The sequence below is a fragment of the Protobothrops mucrosquamatus genome, unplaced genomic scaffold, assembly GCF_001527695.2.
Source record: "Protobothrops mucrosquamatus isolate PMUCROS unplaced genomic scaffold, P.Mucros_1.0 scaffold1, whole genome shotgun sequence".
Classification (NCBI taxonomy): domain Eukaryota; kingdom Metazoa; phylum Chordata; class Lepidosauria; order Squamata; family Viperidae; genus Protobothrops; species Protobothrops mucrosquamatus.
This window is the reverse complement of record NW_015386388.1, coordinates 1,639,949-1,658,888: the sequence shown is the minus strand read 5'-3', so window position 1 is coordinate 1,658,888 and position 18,940 is coordinate 1,639,949. Positions and strand designations below refer to the sequence as shown.

Genomic DNA, 18,940 nt, shown 5'->3' with positions numbered 1-18,940 from the left:
ACAGAGAGGGCTCTGAGTGCCGCCTCTGGCACCCATGCCATAGGTTCGCCACCACTGGCTTAGACCAACTATCCTCCACCACCAGATGTATTTTCCTATTTAATCAGCATGGGCAAAGCCTGGGCTGCCTGGGAGTTCCAGAAGTTGTAGTGCTTCATGCTTATTAAAATACAAAATGGAACCTAAAGCATCAAAATCCTCTTCAAAGGAAGCATTTATTGTTAAGACCTGGAAACAAGGGGCTTAATAAGAAACCAAGTCAATTTATGTTCTTGCATTTACTGAATTAAGATTACTCACATTCTCCTAAAGAGATGGTATGCCGTTGGAGATGTAGTCTAGCTTATTTGAGAAGCATCCAGTTGGAGAAAGGAAATCTATGAAGCAGAAAAATGGCCCCTTCAATCAGTTTTATTATTTATGTATTTATTTAAATGTATTGACTGCCCAACTCCGACGGACTGGGTGGTGTACAGATCTAGAAAAAAACAGTTAAAATTATAGAATCAAACAGTGCTAATTAAAATAATCTGATAAACAACAAAATCAGAAAAACAAATTGGGTACCTTACTCTCTTAGACTTAGAGTAGAGCCACCTGATCCAGGAAAGAGTGTTTCTGGTACACAGTACAAAGCTGTTCAAAAGCCCTCTTGACATGATCGCCGCCTTCTCTTTGAGCAGGAGTCATGAGTCCAGAAGGACCCCAAGATTGCACACCAGGGGTGTCTGGGGAAATGCAGCCCCATCCAGCATTATAGATGGTAAATCCCCAAATACAGAAGGGCCCCAAACTTAAACCCACTCAATCTTGTAAAGGTTCAGCTGATGTTTGTTATAGAATAGAATAACAGAGTTGGAAGGGACCTTGGAAGTCTTCTAATCCAACCCCCTGCTTAGGCAGGAAACCCTATACCATTTCAGACAAATGGTTGTCTGAAATGTTGTTCCCATCTAGACTCCCACAGCCTCCAGATTACAAGGAAGGATACCAATAACATCACAGCTCACCAGGGGTGCAGATGTATAACTGGATATCATCAGCATACAGATGGTACCTTATCCCATGGTGAAAGACGATCTCATCCAGTGGCTTTATGTAGAGATTAAATAAGACTGGATTGAGCATCAAGCACTAAAGAACCCCACAGAGTAGGAGCTGAGAACTGCGCCTCTCACTTCCAATCAACACTGACTGAAACCAGCTTTGGAGGAAGGACGTGAACCAGTACAACACCATGCTGCTTACTTACCCCAAAGCTGATCCAGAAGGATACCATGGTCAGTGATATCAAAAGCTGCTGGAGGAGGGGTGTCAAGAAAAAAAGAATAGATGTACTTGACCCATCCTGCTTCCACCAGAGATCATATAGATGCATAATCAGTGTTGTTTCTGTCCCATGTATGGGTCTAAACACTCACAGAAGTGCTCCAGGTAATCCATTTCATCTCTTCTCAATAACCTTCCCTAAAAAGAATATGTTGGCAAGCTCACAGGACAGGACTCTGTCCAGTTCCTCAGATCCAAATAGAAATGGAAAACAAGTAGATTCTGGAGATGATGGTCTGGTGCAAAGACGTTTCTACAAGAAAGGTGCTATATTTACTTCCCCTGCACTACTGTTCATAGTGTCCTTCCCAAAGCTACTTCTTTCTTCTTGAAAAATTTCCCCAGATTTCTTTATATTTATTTGTCTGCAGTAGAACAACCAATTTAAAGATGATTCTGCTTAATAGTGTAGCAAATAAACATGTAAAAGTTATAGTAAGAGACCCATTGAAGCCTATTTCCAAGCAGACCACAGAGGAAAGCATGAAAAAAAAAGACCTGCAGAAAGGGGATTTTAAAAATTGCTTTAAACTTTGATGCTTCCAACAAAAAATCAGTGGATTGCCAGAAGAGTGTTGTTTTCTTCTCTAGCTATTCATCCACCTGCATACACTTTTTGATGACTGAAAATGTAACTCTGTTCTAGCTTAGAGTTTAGCAAAATTAGAGTGGACAGACTATGTTTCAAAACACTTCCGATGGTTTTTTTCATGGTAACTTGTCTCTTCATGTCTATACTTTCTTGCTCTTGTTCATTTTAGGATGCTTTTGTGAAGATAATACGGCGTGAAGGTATTCGATCCTTGTGGAGTGGTCTGCCACCTACTCTGTGAGTATGAAGATGATTAAAATAAAAATTCAGTCAACAGAAATCTTGGGTCATAAACTATTACTATCACTGCTTTAAAATATTCTTAACTATTCTCCCTGCCTCCTCCAGTTACTGATTGTAAAAAATCAATTGGGTTTGTAGAATAGAAGGCTAAAATTTTCAAACCTCCACATCTAGAAGCCATAGCCTCACTTTCCAGTAATAGTGGAGGAACTCCAGCTCTTACCACCTATCTTCCAAGTGTACCTCACCTAGCATTTTCTTCTAGAGAAACAGGGCTGTTGCACCCTGTACCAGATAATCCTTGAATTATAACCATAATGGAGCTTGCCCATTGTAGTCCGAAGTCAGGACAACATTAAATGAACTGCCTCAAGTAATGACCAGCCATCCCTGCTCTCCCCCCCTCCAATTAATTGTAAAAATTAAACTCCCTGCCTCCAGTCTATATTCCTTTTAAAAGTTTATCTTGACTCCAGGTTGAAGAGTAGAGGAATGGGAGCAAACAAGGAAATAATTTTTTTCTGCAACTTTTTCCTTTGAATTGAAGGGGAAAAAAACCCAGGAATTTAGCCAACTAAAGACTTGTGCAATAAAATGGAGGTCGCTGGGTCTTTGCAAGGTTTAGCCATTCGTCTGATTACCTGTAGAGGCATTCTGCAGTCTAGTCTTTAAAATCCCAGCTGGGTTCTATCTTTACTGTCAATCTGGCAATTAAAAAGCACAATGAAACAAAAAACGAGAATAATGTCTGTACAACCTCCTAGGTGAGTAGTTTGGAGTTACAGGATTTCAGTTCTTTCTTAAGATAGAGAGCTAAGAAAATGTTACCACAAAAAAGGAAGAGATCAAATATAACCCCTTTTTAAACTTTAAAACCTAAATGCAAATATTCAAGATTGTGGCAAACGAATTACATAGTTGCCCTGATTGAGGCCAACAAAATGCAGAAGAAATGCTGCAGGCCGAGCATAAGATGGCACGTCAGATAGGAATTTATTTGGCAGAATCTGGAAAGAGAGATTACAGGGAGTTCAAATGGTTATACAGTAACTCATTGTAAATATTCATATGCTCAACTCAAAGATTGAGAAAAAGTTGAAATGACATAGAATTTACTAATTTGACTAGAAGCACAATAAAAAGAAACAGACTTAGCAAAGTTATCACAAAAGAAACAGTCCAATCTAAATCCTGAATAGAACCTACAGAGTATCTCTTTCCACAGAAATACTGACTCTTGAAGCAAGATCACGTATTTCTTTTTACTTTCCCTTTTTCCTGGAAATTCCAGTTTCGCCCTGGAAAATGATGTCAGTCTCCCCTTTTCTCAATCTTGGTCTGGCAACTTCTCTTTTGATTCCCTTCTCCAATTCTGCCTTTGTCTTTTTCAGACAGCTAACATTTTCTATTTCCAAGAGTGAGATGAGATCTGTGCCTATGACAAAGGGCCATGGCTTTCCATGGAAACGCAAATTCTGAATCTGCAGTCTCACGAGGAGATATTTATTGAGAATATCAGAGTTCTCCTTGCTGATGAATGGAACTCCATTTGACCTGCATCCAAAACTGTTCCTATATAGCTTCTGAGAAGTTCATTTTCTTTATTCATCTGGAAAGGATCAAGTGGCTCTAGTTTGGGGCAAACTAAAATATTTAATTGATTGCAGCCCAAACTGTATAATGCTCAAACTTTTGAATATCAGAAGACCAGAATTAGGTTCCTCAGAATTACAAGATGTTATCTCTTAGTGCTGCTTGTTGAATTACAGCACTTTTTGTTTTGATGCAAAATGTTGGAGCATGATTTGATGAGATAGATATTAATAATAGATCAGATCTAGTAGAGCTTCTATACGTGTATACATTCTCTTTTCTTCAGAGTTATGGCTGTCCCTGCTACTGTGATCTATTTCACTTCTTATGATCAACTACGTGATTTGTTGCATGTTAAGATGAACAGCCAAGGACACCTTATCCCACTGGTGGCTGGTGCAGTTGCCAGATGTGAGTTTCATCCATTTTTGTATACTTGCAGGAACTGTAGACTTAGCTGTTGCTTGAAAATTGCTTTAAAGCTAGGGGAGCGAAACTGCCCTTTCAAATGCGCATAGCCACTAAGGTAGTGCAAAGCATTTGAAGCAAATATTTTATAAAGTGGATTATAATAGCATGAGTAAAACGTCTTGGAGGTTTTATAGCAGCCACATCCTTTGGAGGATGCATGGGTGCGTGCACAACCATTTTACTTTGCAGGCAGTACCAGCAGAAATGTTGTTTGTGCATAGATATTCATGCAATGAGGGGAAAAAGTATTTGATCCCCTGCTGATTTTGTACATTTGCCCATTGACAAAGAAATGATCAGTTTATAATTTTAGTGATAGGTTTATTTTAAAGTGAGAAGACAGAATAACAACAACAAAATCCAGGAAAATGCATTTCAAAAACGTTATAAATTGATTTGCATTTTAATGAGTGAAATAAGTATTTGACCCTTTCGCAAAACATGACTTAGTACTTGATGGCAAAACCTTTGTTGGCAATCACAGAGGTCAGACATTTCTTGTAGTTGGCTACCAGGTTTGCACACATCTCGGGAGGGATTTTGTCTCACTCCTCTTTGCAATCCTCGCCAAGTCATTAAGGTTTTGAGTCTAATGTTTCGCAGCTCGAACCTTCAGTTCCCTTCACAGATTTTCTATGGGATTAAAGTCTGGAGACTGGCTAGGCCACTTTAGGACCTTGATGTGCTTCTTCTTGAGCCACTCCTTTGTTGCCTTGACTGTGTGTCTTGGATCATTGTCATGCTGGAATACCCATCCATGACCCATTTTCAATGCCCTGGCTGAGGGAAGGAGGTTCTCACCCAAGATTTGACAGTACATGGCCCCGTCCTTCGTCCCTTTGATGCAGTGAAGTTGTCCTGTCCCCTTAGCAGAAAAACACCCCCAAAGCATAATGTTTTCACCTCCACGTTTGATGATGGGGATGGTGTTGTTAGGTCACAGGCAACATTCCTCCTCCTCCAAATATGGTGAGTTGAGTTGATGCCAAAGAGCTCGAATTTGGTCTCATCTGACCACAACACTTTCACCCAGTTCTCCTCTGAATCATTCAGATGTTCATTGGCAAACTTCAGATGGGCCTATACATGTGCTTTCTTGGGCAGGGGGACCTTGCAGGCACTGCAGAATTTCAGCCCTTCATGGCGTAGTGTGTTACCAATTGTTTTCTTGGTGACTATGGTCCCAGCTGACTTGAGATCAATGACAAGATCCTCCCGTGTAGTTCTGGGCTGATTCCTCACCGTTCTCAATGATCATTGAAACTCCATGAGGTGAGATCTTTCATGGAGCCCCAGACCGAGGGAGTTTGACAGTTATTTTGTGTTTCTTCCATTTGCGAATAATCGCACCAACTGTTGTCACTTTCTTGCCAAGCTGCTTGTAGCCCATTCCCGCCTTGTGTAGGTCTACAATCTTGTACCTGACATCCTTGGACAGCTCTTTTGTCTTGGCCATGGTGGAGAGTTTGGAATCTGATTGATTGATTGCTTCTGTGGACAGGTGTCTTTTTATACAGGTAACAAGCTGAGATTATGAGCACTCCCTTTAAGAGAATGCTCCTAATCTCAGCTTGTTTTTCTGGATTTCTTTTTTGTTATTCTATTTCTCACTGTTAAAATAAACCTACCATTAAAATTATAGACTGATCATTTCTTTGTCAGTGGACAAATGTACAAAATCAGCAGGGGATCAAATACTTTTCCCCCCTCACTGTATGTGGACATCAGACTTTAATATGGCCACAGAAGTCTTCTAGAAGATGTGGCCACTTTTAGGATTTGAGGAGAAGTGCTTTGTGAAATGCTTTTGATATTACCTGGGGCTCTCTGAGGTTCCGCAATATTAAGGTCTGTAGGTTTCAAAAACCTTTTTAGAGTAATTTAGGAATCTGATAAGAAGCTGACCAAAAGTACAAGTTATGAACTGGCATTCTGCCATTCAAATCACTTCAGCCTCTCATTAGGTCCTGAGTCTCACTTGCCCATCTGCCATATGATGTTTATATTGACTTATTTTACTAGGGTATTATACAAAACATTCGTGTGAGATACTGTATATGAATCAGATGGAATATTTGATATACTGCTGCTGTATCACATAAGCAGAGATACTAGAAGCAGCTAGTTTATTATTTGCTTTATGCTCAAATGTGCTAATTTTTTTTCTAGGAGATCTGTATCATTACTGTCAGATTCAGCTGTGTCAGAAAAATCATAATTGCTTGCTAGAGACTTCCCACTGAATGACATCTTCAGTAGGAAATTTGTGTGTGCACGCACACGTGTGCATATTGTTTATTTGTGTCAGAAGCATCACAATTAAAATAAGGCATATTGTACAATATAAAATGTAAAATACAAGATTAAAATATGAACAACTTAAATAGATCTTGCTCAGAAACTAGTAACATTAATTGCTGTTTTATCGTGCTTACCATGAAGTCCTCAAACGTACATTGATCAATACTTAAGGACAAGTATATACTGTATATATGTGTGTTGTCTGCATGTCTCCACAATTGCAATGGGCAGAAGCCATCAGATAAGCCCATTTGTTTTGCGTGCCTCTGGATCTTGTTATATCTGTGCACAGTCTATTCAACAAGTTCTGTACTTCTCAGTTTCCACCAGATCCAGTTCCCAGCTCCTTCATTGGTTCCATCCAGTATTGGTTCTTTGTAGCTTTCCATAGGTCTGCTTTTAAATTCTTCAAAGACTTCCATTGACCTAAGGAAGCTTTTCTTGGGTCTTAATCTCTGAGGAACTGGTGGTAGGCCACAGAGTGGGCATGGTCTACACCTATACATGCGTATGAATAATGTGTATCTGCAATTCTTGAAACATTTGAAATGCGAGTGAACGCCCTCTTGATATTCTCCTTAAAATCATACTTATGTCTAAGTGTAGTTTCTATGTTTAAAAGTGGTTGGTGATAGGACTCCTGGGAGATTAAGTAAAATTGGGTGTTTCTATGAAGCACCCCAAAACATCAGTTGCTTTTTATAACCATAATCAACACTGTGCTCTATTAGTTCTCCCAGGTTAATCCTTGTTATCCACTTCATAGTCACTTTGCAGCCTGGTGTTTAGAAAACAGTTCTGGTTTCAGTGGCTCTTTTATCCGATCCAGGGAGACTGCTGAGCCAGGAAAAGATTTAATGCTGAGCTAGATAGCTATTTCATTAAAACTATTGATTTCCTTGGTATTATAATGTTCAGCCACCTAAGGCCTATTTTGGTTTCTGTGCCAGTGGTTTTTATAAAAGAAACCAATCTGCCACCTTGGTATTCTAGTGGGCCCCTTGGCCTGAGGCACAAGGAAGTAGCACTGAGGGATAAAAGTTGGTTTCTCATGCCAGATTGGGTTTTCTTCCATAGTGGGTGCAGTAACTGTGATCAGCCCCTTGGAACTCATACGAACAAAAATGCAGTCTCGTCAGCTGAGCTACCAGGAACTACGTGTCTGCATCCAGTCTTCAGTGGCACAAGATGGATGGATGTCTCTTTGGAGAGGTTGGGGTCCGACAGTGTTACGGGATGTTCCTTTCTCAGGTATGGATTGAAGAAGGGGATCTGGCTCACTAGCACAAGAAGTATTTAAGGAGATGAGAGTGCATTACAAACATAGCTGGAAACACTAAATGGGTATTGTTTTAAAGCTAAAGATCTATCAGTTTCTTAGTTGTTAGCTAAGAAAGTTGTGCAGCTGCCACCTTGAACACTTTAAAAAAGAAATTTGCATACTTTAAAAAAATACAGAGGAATGGGATTACAGTATACGATTATACATATAATAGCAGCCCTGATGATACAGGGTGCTTAAAGTGCAGTATTGAAAGCAGACTTTGATCCTGACGGGGCTCAAGGTTGACTCAGCCTTCCATCCTTTCCAGTTCAGTAAAATGAGGACTCACATTGTTGGGGGCAATATGCAAATAATGCTTCTACCCTGTAGAGAGTGCTGTAAAGCACCATGGGGTAGTATATAAGCCTAAATGCTATTGCTGTTGCTATACAGCCCACAAGAACCCATTTTCACTTCAGAGTTAATCTTCCAGAGTGGTAGATAGAGTTTGCTTAGGTCCCCAGGCCACTCCTGTCTAGGCAGTGGAAGTCATTTCTAACTTTCCCAGTAGCTAGTGAATTAATCTGAGCAAAACTATCCCCAGTGTTACTGTGTCGGTAGAGCTACAGTAACTATACCTTCTCTTTTATGCAGAGAAAAATATAGTGAACTGATATCTAAAACCTCTTTCCGCTTTCCTTATGTTTCTCTTTCTCTTGCTTCCCCGCAGCTCTGTATTGGTATAACTATGAACTAATGAAAGATCTGCTGTGTGGGCAGTTCTGCCTTGATGAAGCCACTTTCATGATCAGTTTTGCAGCTGGAGCCATTTCTGGCATGGTGAGTTCCAGAGCTTTACAGATCTTTGTATAAATGTGAAAACTTAAGACCTACCTGTGATCCAGAATATGCTGGAATTACATGAGCTTTATAATAGGCAGTGGAGAAGAAACTGGGGGCTTTAGATGTAGCAGTGCTGTAATACCCACTGGCTCAGTTAACACAGTAAAGAGGGTTCTTGGGAATTGTATTCTACAAGTTCCCAGCCACTGGACATTTTGGTTAAGCCAGTGGACCAGGCCAATAGCTGAAGGGCCCTTTTACAGATGGGAATCAGTTTTAGTTAATTTTGTGGATCCCATCAGTAGCATCTTCATTTTCATTGCTAAGCAATTCAGCCATTTCTGTCTGGGCCTAGTTTTATTTAGTAAAATTACTTTCCACAACCATTAGGTTGCATTAGAACCTGAATTTTTTGCAGTTAAATTGTGTGGTCCATGGACCACAGAAGCTAATAATATCTTACTTTAAAATTATATTGTTCATTCAGTGATGGAAATCAACACATCTCAATACTTCTTTCTGTTAAAGACATAAGGCTAGTTCTTTAACTGGACACACCAGGAGAAGAAAGTTTCTAAGACTATCATAGTCTGCTTAATATAGTCCTTTGTATCATAAGTTTTTATCAGTTTTAGAAAGGAGCAGGGTGGATAATAATCGATGATTTTTAAAAACAAAAACAAAAAAAATCAGATTTTTTAAATTTAAATCGGATTTTTTTATTTTTATCAAATTTATTTTAATAAAATGCTTTTGGAGTAAAAATATAATTTTCTATTTAAGATACATTAATAATTTAGTTTATTCAGCATGAAATGGAGCTTAGTTATGAGGCTGTATATTCTGCAATATTTACATTCTTGGTAAACTCATTCAATGAATCCAAGCTCTGCAAACTGAGATTATATGCACTGCATTGATGCATTTACACAATTTCACAGTAACCATGAGATAAATCATAAAACAAAATTCAGGAATATTCCTTTATCAGATCATTTTGCAAATCTATGTACACAGCAAACTGTATGATTATTTGAAGAGAAATGCATCTGGCTCTAAGTGTTTTAATTAAATAAAAAAATTGAGTAGTTCTCCAACTATGTGTGATTAACCTATTAACCTAAAATCGCTTCTGATATCGCTGTTTTACTAACCTGACAGCTTATTATTCTAAATAGGAAACCTTCATTTTGTTTGCAAATAATAATATTAAAGATTCTAACTACCATCCAGAATGAGTCTGTCATGGTTCCAACAGATGAAACTCTTCAAAAGAACCTCAAGGCATTGTTACCTTAAAGAATCTTTTATTTGAGAAACAAAGTATCGGCACTACATAGTTGAAACCAGAAACTAAATTCCCCTCCCCTGGATACAAAGTAACAAAGCACAATTCCCTCCTCCAATTAACAGTCATAAATCACATTCCTCAATTAGCTTGAAGCATGTGCTTTCTCCCCAGCTCTCCAGCCCAGCCAAATCTTTATTAACTCTGGGCGCAATAACCTTGGATTCCCACGCTGAGTTTTTATTGTTATGGCTAACTGGACTCTCATCCACATTCCCCCTTCCAGCATCAACTAACTCTAAAAGCAAAAGAATAAAATGGCTGCATTTCCATCTGTTGTCAAAGCAAGAACATCCGATGTTAGCAACGTTGACTGAGTCCTTACATTTAAATAGCACCTGTCATTTCAGATCCATCATGGCAGCGCCTGTTAGCGGGCATTCCCTCACCTACTGCCCACCACATCCCTCACCTTGTTGTGTCACTGCCGCATCACCAGCCGTCCCATTAAAGTGAATGGGACTGTTGGTGAGTCAACAGCAGGTCAGAGGAGGAGCCGCTGCGGGACAGAGATAATAGTTGCTCTTTTAAAATTATGATTTAAATTGAGTTGATTTAAATCAAGCCTTTTTATTAATGATTTAAATCATGATTTGATTTAAATCAAATCCACCCTGGAAAGGAGTATGTAACTTAAATCCTGGCAGTAAATATTTGTCATATCCTCTTTCTCCTTTCTTACCAGAATGGCTATACTTTGCCCTCAGTTTTCACAGTGTCTTTAAGATGAATAGAGTACACTATTTTCAGCAATATGAAGAAGTATTCAAGTTAAGAACCTGAGATGGAGGATGCTATATAAAAAATGTGTTTTCATCCGGTATAAATGTTATATAGATAGTGGCTAACAGAATGTTCTACCTGTTCTCCAGGTGGCTGCTACTTTGACTTTGCCCTTTGATGTTGTAAAGACCCAGCGGCAGATTGAGCTAGGAAACATGGAGACACTTCAAGGTAAGAAGTGAGCAGCTGCCAAGGATAATGGGTAACTGTCGAACAGTAGGTAGCTCCTTTGAACATATATGCCTATACTTGAATTAATAGTGGTGGGAGGAATTTACAGTTGATAGAGGAGAAAAGGATTGAATTTAAAAGTCATAAAGAAAAGAAGAGGCAAACCTAGCTCATTGGCAAGAAAAATCACCTTTAACTTTTGATCAAAAAAGTTTACCTTTGATCCTTATTCACATGTGAAAAGCTGCAGGTAAGAACCAATCAAATTCCATGATATTCAAGTTTGATTTTTTCACAGTTATCTTCTTGGCCAAGTGAATAATTTCCAGAAGGATTACTACTTCTGGTGTAATAGGTACACAGTTTCTTATTCAACAGAGTTTGCCTGACCTTTTGCCTCTTCCAGGGTCCAATCATATTTCTCTAAAGCAGGGGTAGTCAACCTTGGCTCTTTTATGACTCGTGGACTTCAACTCCCAGAATTCCTGATCCAGCATGGCTGGCTCAGGAATTCTGGGAGTTGAAGTCCACGAGTCATAAAAGAGCCAAGGTTGACTACCCCTGCTCTAAAGTATTTGCACTGTGTTTCACAGCATCTAGTAGGACGAATATTTTAGCAACATACTTGTCTGCCCTGGTGAGAACAAGGCTTTTTTGGCTTGATTGTAATTAAAATAATCTCATTAACATGTTATTTCTGTGCTGAAGAAAAAGCTATGTGGCAAATTGAAAAGAAAGAGATGTGTCATTCTGTGCAATTCTATTTTGTAATTTTGAGGTGATGGTTGCATGATTAATGCTATAAAATTACAATACATCCTGTATGATAGAGAGCACAGATTTTCTGAAAAGAAAAGAAAAATAATTCTCTTATAGTGGCCCCACTCTCACACACTCATTTGTACCTGCTTATGTGTAACCTAACATAATGGAACTCATATGAATACAAGCCTGCAAATATGAAAATGTAATATAATAATCTGTATAGCTGTTGATTTGTTCAAAGAATGTATATGGTCTCCTACTTTGAACCCTGCCATTCTGGGAAGCATACAATTCATCAGAGAAACAAAAGAAGATAAATAATTTCAATTAAAATCCAGACCATTAACTAATTCCTGAACTAGGAAGTCACACTCTTATCCCTGTCCATGGAAATTCCATTCATTTTGGCTTCCATTTATCCTGACAAAAAAGCCAATTTCTTTCTGCCTTCCTGAAGGCCCCAGTAGTATTGGGGATGACTATATCTCTACAGACATGCAATCATTGTGGAGAACAAGCTATCGTCTGATTTGTGACATACGTATTCCCGGCAAAAGGAAACAAACATTTTCCATCACCTCTTTCATTACAGTGCTTTGCAGGCTTACTGGATAAATGTCCTATTCAATTCCGTAGAATCCCTTCTTACATTGGATTACATAGAATTGCATTCAGTGTATCCGAAAGGGCCATTGCTACATAAATTATTGCCAGTTTGACTATTTTTCGTGTCAGTTGTTTGAAGGGAAATGTTTAGCAGATAGATTTTAAACTACTTGTTGTTTTCTTCTTGCCCAGTTACCACACCCAAATCCTCATCGACTTGGCTACTTATGCAGAAGATTTGGGCAGAATCTGGCACACGAGGGCTCTTTACAGGTGCCATTATCTAGTTTTATGCTAAAATCTCTACTTTAACCTTTGGGCAAGATGGGCTTCTTGGTGGTGAGAATTATGGCTGCCTGTAATCTTGTACTCTTAAGCAATTCTATAATCATCAAAACTATTATTTTACTTCTTTGCTTTTGACAGTGTTAATGTGGTTTGTGAAATGTCAGTGCAGTCTGACAACTAAATTTAAAAGAAGATAAAAATTCATTTGTGTTTCTGCAGCTGCCATTGCCGGACTGGACAGCTGGCACTATAGGATTCCATTTCCTCATGTCAATCAGGAAGAATGATGAGGGGGGAAGTGGCGGTCAGCTAGGCCCTTCAGCTATATCAGCAAAAAGGCAGGATAGCTTTGCATTTTGCAAGATGTATTTACTTGTTCTCTTTCTCCCTCTCCTGCACTTTCCTTCCAAAATCCATACAGGTTTTCTGCCTCGTGTTATCAAGGTGGCTCCAGCCTGTGCTATCATGATTAGCACATATGAATTTGGCAAGACCTTCTTCCAGAAAATGAACCAGGAACAGCAGTTAAATAGTCTATGAAGCCTATAAACAGAGCTTTGGACGTAGCCTCCAGATGGACCAAAGAAATGCTGATGGCAAGAGAAAGGACACATTTTGGTAGATGCAAAAAAAAAAAAAAAAGGAAAACCCAATTTATTGATAGGGTTGGATATAAATGTGGATCCAGCTGTGAATAATAATCAAGATTGAGAAGACCACATAACCAATAAATCTCTTGCTTGCTTTCCTTGTAGGATTTCTCACTCATCAGGCAAATTCCAGGTGCCTTTAACTAGCTTCTGGTCTCCTGCCTTTCTCTTTTTCCTGATAGACCACCAAGCCTCTTGGCTTTAAACCCTCCCTTCTTTAGGTATTGTCAAGATTGGATGCTATAATGTTTGGCTCATTTGAAGAGGAGAAGCTCCAGAATATCTTAGGTTTAAACCAATTGCATAGTATGATCCTGGTGTGTTGAGATTATTGGCCAGTTGCGAAGGGAAAAAGTAAAAAAAGAGGAGGAAAAAGCTTAGCATTGCTATGCCCCCTGCTTCATTACTATTATTATTATTTTTGATACGCCTTCAGAGAGTAAAAGTTGCTAATAGACAGCAGATGTTTCCATCTCTATTTTAATTTTCAAAGGTTCTATTGGCCTGCATGCTCTTTTTTTTTTTAACCTGACTTTTCCTGTGCATGACAAACATAGCTGTCTGAAGTTGCAATCCTAAGCTGGACTTTGACAGCTTTGAATAGAAATACTGATTTTGAACACTCAGGTTTTGCCCAGCTCTTCCCTTCATACTAACACAAACAGCCTGAACTCGGAAATGTTGAATAGCCTGGATAAAAATGAATTAGACATTCCTGCCCTCTGGTTCAATATTTGCTATATTAAAGGAGAGCTGAGAATAGCAAGCCAAGGTTTTCTTTGATACCAGATATCTTATGTAATATCTTGATATCTTGTCCCTTCTATGGTGTAAATTTATATGCCTGTTGCTTATATATTTGTGGAAAGGGGAAAAGCTGGGCTTTTATTTCTTGAATAAAATTCACTCTTTTTTTTAGCAAAACAACAGTACACATTACTTGACTGTTGATGTGTCTTTCTGTTGAGTTTTTCTTTCCTTGCATCCTCATCAGGTACCCTTAGATTTTATTAGAAAACCCAGGTCACTGTTTTTGAGATCTCAGATCTTTTGACCATGCTATTATAATTTAGGAAGAACACTGAAGAGTATGATTATCTGCTGTTACCTGAAATCTTGGTATGACATTGTCAAAAAAAAAGACCGATGATAAGTTTGAAGAACAAAATAAATTGTTGGAATTGATGTATGAATACAGTAGAACTACAAATAGTTTGATGGGATATAGAGAAATGTAGTGAATCATTTTGAAATAATCTAATTTAATGAGAATGCCCTATTTATTTCCAGTAATTAATTACTTTTGCTTAATTTTTCTTAATACTTCTCTGTGTCTTCTTACCCCATAAGGGAATAGCATGATTGGTAAATTATTTTTAAAAATCAAGCAATGTCATCCAGCCCAATTCAGTGATAATAAAATCTTGTTCCCTGTATCGATAGGATCAAAAAATGACACACACACTGCCATGGGCCTCTGGCCACAAAAAGTATATCCATCCTAGTTTAAGGTCTTATATAAAAATCTTTAAAACTCTTATCTAGTGAGAACTGCCATGATTAGAGGAATGCATTTGATTCCTAAATAAAATGTTGAGTGTTCTTTTACTGGTCTCACTCTGATAGGCTGATTCACTAGATGTACCCATGAATATATTTTATTTTAAGAACAAAGAGAGGAAACTTTGTTTCAATGGATGGGTTTGCAAAATGTGGTAGACCAGGGTAAATTGGAGTTTGCTTCAATATAAGATGTAAACTCAACTGTTGTGTTAGTGTGTTGGATAACCCAGGATGCAATAGGATTTCTTTTTGTCATTTGTGAATATGGGAATGGTGCTTTAAATCAAATTTAGGATATTATGTGTATGTAGATCATATGTCTTTGCAATACCCAGCAGCAAATCATTAGGTCTCTGATAGCGTTGCTTCAGCAAACAGAAACATGACCTTCCTTATCACCACTATGCAAACTGTTAAAATTTTGAGCAGCCCAAATACAGCAGTTGCTGCATATGAGGCCAGTAGATGAAACCACTGGCATGACAGGAATGCAGAGAAATGGATACAATGGCATTATTAATATATTAGAAGTTAAAAGAGAATGTAAATAAGAAAAGTTTTAAGGTATAAAATATATAGTTGATAAGGAAGAACTTATTTTCAATGTATCTAATTTCTGTTGCTCATATAGTTCAGATTTTCCAGATGGGAGGATCTGATGGTGGATAATTTGGGATTTGATACACTACATTCCTTTGGGGCTTCTGTATGATTTCCTTTACTCTTAAACATTTTAATGATTTCTTCGCATCCTACAAGCAGAGCACTACTGCTAGGCCATGAACATTTTCCCTTTGATCCAGCCTTGGTTTTGAGAACTGGTGGTGGTGTATATTGGCTAAGACCAAAAAGATTCTCAGCCTGTGGACTTCAGAAATACAGAAGATAGCCCCTAGTATGAGTTGAATTTATTTAACAGCCATTGGAAATCTTATATGACATGGTGACCACAGGTGCTGTATTGCTGCCTCTGTCGCAGGTAGTGAGCCTCAGAAGATTTACATAAGTCTAATACTGGGAAATGCTGCGCTGGAATAAGACTCTCCTAAATTACCTTGGTAGTAATGGGAAACTATTGAGTTTCGTGCATCTACCATCAGCTTATCAATTGGTCTTGAACAATTCCCCATTCTTTAACAATATGCAGATAATAGCTTATGAGAAGTATGGAAGCTAAAATAGTAGACTGCTTGGTTCAGTCAAGCCAATGTTACACAAACCGTAAGTAGCAACATAGGCTAAGTTTGCAATGCTCATAAACAGCCAGTTTATCTCTCAGTACTCTAAAATGGGAGAAATGTGAATTATCTCACCACCCACATAGACATACCAAAGGTTTTCAGCTATAGTTTTGGAATTTTGACAATACTGTCATTATTACAAGCTTTCTTCCCTTTTGTGTTACATGTAACTGTTGAGACGTGTTTACTTGGAAGGAAGAATGGGAAGACTTAAATTGGTTACTGTTGAAATTGTTAGTGACTGCAGAATTTTAAAACAGCCTGAATTTGTTACCAGAAAATAATCACCAGTAAGCATTGTCTGCCAGCTCCTTAATTTGATTTAATGCCTGTTCGTTCTAACAATTCCACTAGGTGGTACCAGTCAGTTTCTCAGCTCTGGTCAGTGATGATTTTGACTTATCCTGGAGTAGATTCTTAAGCTTGTCTTGCTGCTTCAGATCTATGGCACAGATCAAAAGTCAAGATACAAATATTGGTTCTCTTTCACCTTCCAATGTGTCCATTCCCATAGCAGAAAGTTCCAATGGGATAGCAACATGCAGGATAAACATGTAGGAAGTAGACTCATTCATGAGTGGCAGGACCAAGGAAGACACAAAAATGATTTCTGTGCTGTAAAGATATCCAGGAATCTGAAGTTGCCTTGAATCCCCTTTCTGTAATACAATTAACCAAAACAGATCCTGCGGTTATATTTGAAGTGCGGTGGTGGGCTTAGGATGGGTAATAAATTACCTCCCTTCCCACAGCTAAGTCTTTAGATGCTGTTATCAGGAACACAACCACAGATCATTCTCTTCAATGAAAGGGTATAGGTACAGGACCAGGCAATTTCCTTGTCCATTGTGCAAATCTTCACATTGAACGATGTGCAGCAGATTTCAACTGGTAGATCTTCTTTCTGCCTCCAGCAATAGACATTCAGAGGATTTTTTTTCTTAAATGTTGTTTTGCAGAGGCAGCCACGTTTCGCCAATCTCAACCATATATAATATACATATATACAGCATCATGTCACAAAAGCACTTTTTTATGGACAACCCTTCCACTTTCTGACAAGGGGGTGCTTTCTCTTTTTTTTTTTTTCTCTGTTCCCAATTTAAGGAAGAAAGTCTGGGTTTCTAAGAATATTTTGATGAGGAAGCAAACACATTGCCCTGTTGCATCAAGCTGGATAAATGGTTCAGTTGCCCTTCCCACCTACTGAAATCAAGCCAAAGAGGTTTGACAATGGATGTTTGGTCCACCCAAAATCTTCATTGACGTTTTCGAGATTTATGAGAACAGTCTACCACTGTCTCAGCTGGGACTATGAGCAGGGCTAGGCTCTGTGCTGTCGCTCACCAGACACTCGTTGGATTTTAGGCTAGCTAAAGACTTGCAGCTAGGCAGAGAGGCCAAAGATCCACAAAGGCCCAACATTGACGGAGTTGGGTCCTTTCCTGCAGAGAGAAGAAGAGAGGAATGGCTCTAAAATGAGTATAGACCACCCCTGAGAACATCGCTGGCCCAGACTCCAACAAGGGGTAAAACTAGATTAAAAATTAAAACTTTCCCCCAGAAACCAAAATTTCTATTTTGGTTTAAAAAAGAAATCTTCTTGGCAGGTGCTTAGCGCCACTTTCAGTAATTTATTAAATTATTAATAACTCCTCAATAAAACTATTGAAAGATTAAAAACCTAGAGCTTAATCCAAAAACAGCAGCTGTAACTTGAAAATTAATTACATATTTGTTTTAGAAATAGAAGGCTGGCATTCCGTAAGATGGATGTCCATGTTACTTAAATAGTATCCCTAAAAAAGAAGACTTAAGAATGCAGAACAAAATCATGTTCCTGCAAAGAAGCCAGTCTTCTGTATGTTACTGTTCTGAGTGTGCCTCTTGATAGAGAAAAAAATTTCAAGACAAAATGCAAATAATTTCATCTTGGCATCAATTTGAAATTACTAAATGCTATATCCAATGTTTTGCCCCAACCATCAACTTAAAATGTTTTTAATGTCTTAATAATTCAAATAACAAAAATAATTGTTTTAAGCATAACATATAAAAGGCTACTGAATCTAATATATACAGGGTAGTTTGAACAGTATTATGTAATATATATTGGAAGATCAATGGGACAAGGCAAACCCAGAGGGAGATGGAACAACAAAGGCTATTTTGCTTTATTTCTAGATGTAAAGTCACTGAAAGCTCTATAAACAATGGTTAACAAGAAATAGAACTTATGCTTTGTGGGAGACCACTGTTGTTATTGGAATTATTTCTTTCTTGAAACTATACATTATCAAGAAAACAGATTAGGAAGAATTATTGCATAGTCACAGAAAGCTTGATTTGAGCCAAAACCAAGAATCTGTTTCCTATGTAATATACTTGCCTTGAAAAATATTAATTATGGGACTCCAAAAATTTTCAGAATTGTCTTATCAGAGAGATGGGTGGCTTATACATTTAATAAATAAATTTTCTCTTTGGGAGTCAACATTCACATATCCCCTTTGCCCTTCACAAAATGTAAAGGGCAAAGGGCATGACAAGCTGTAGCATATCTTGTTTTCTAAAGTAAGCCCTTTTGGGGTTAACAAATACAAGGACAATATGGTTGGGTTTGGAAAACATTAAGCCAAATGAAATGACACAAGGACTTTGAGTGATGTACAACTGTATCTGGATCTGTATCTGCGCATGCCTGAAGATGGCGGGTGGCTCCGGGTAGCTCCGTAGCAGCGGAGCTCGAAAGGACGGCAGAGGGGAGATTCGGAGGTCCCCGGAGGTCCGGAGACCCTTTCTTGGGTGACTCTCTCTCCCGGGACCGGGACCCGGGACTTGGGACGCTGGACTCGAGATCTGGGACGCGAGGAGATGCCGGGACGCGGG

The 18,940-nt window shown here is 38.5% G+C and overlaps 2 protein-coding genes across 4 annotated transcripts in view; one reads left to right on the top strand and one right to left on the bottom strand.

Annotated features, from left to right (window-relative positions):
• The window catches only part of SLC25A39 (solute carrier family 25 member 39), a 34,027-nt gene extending 20,688 nt beyond the window's left edge, over positions 1-13,339 (top strand). For both annotated transcript variants that reach the window (XM_015832241.1, XM_015832240.1), the window contains 7 exons: positions 2,091-2,158; positions 4,044-4,168; positions 7,607-7,780; positions 8,524-8,633; positions 10,857-10,938; positions 12,502-12,582; positions 13,019-13,339. In XM_015832241.1, the coding sequence (XP_015687727.1) occupies positions 2,091-2,158; positions 4,044-4,168; positions 7,607-7,780; positions 8,524-8,633; positions 10,857-10,938; positions 12,502-12,582; positions 13,019-13,137 (759 nt within the window). In that variant the 3' untranslated portion in view covers positions 13,138-13,339. The remainder of the gene's footprint in view (positions 1-2,090; positions 2,159-4,043; positions 4,169-7,606; positions 7,781-8,523; positions 8,634-10,856; positions 10,939-12,501; positions 12,583-13,018) is intronic.
• A 4,014-nt stretch (positions 13,340-17,353) lies between these two features.
• RUNDC3A (RUN domain containing 3A) overlaps positions 17,354-18,940 on the bottom strand; it is a 26,243-nt gene continuing 24,656 nt past the window's right edge. For both annotated transcript variants that reach the window (XM_015832308.1, XM_015832306.1), the window contains exon 11: positions 17,354-17,496. In XM_015832308.1, coding sequence (XP_015687794.1) covers positions 17,354-17,496 — 143 coding nt within the window. The remainder of the gene's footprint in view (positions 17,497-18,940) is intronic.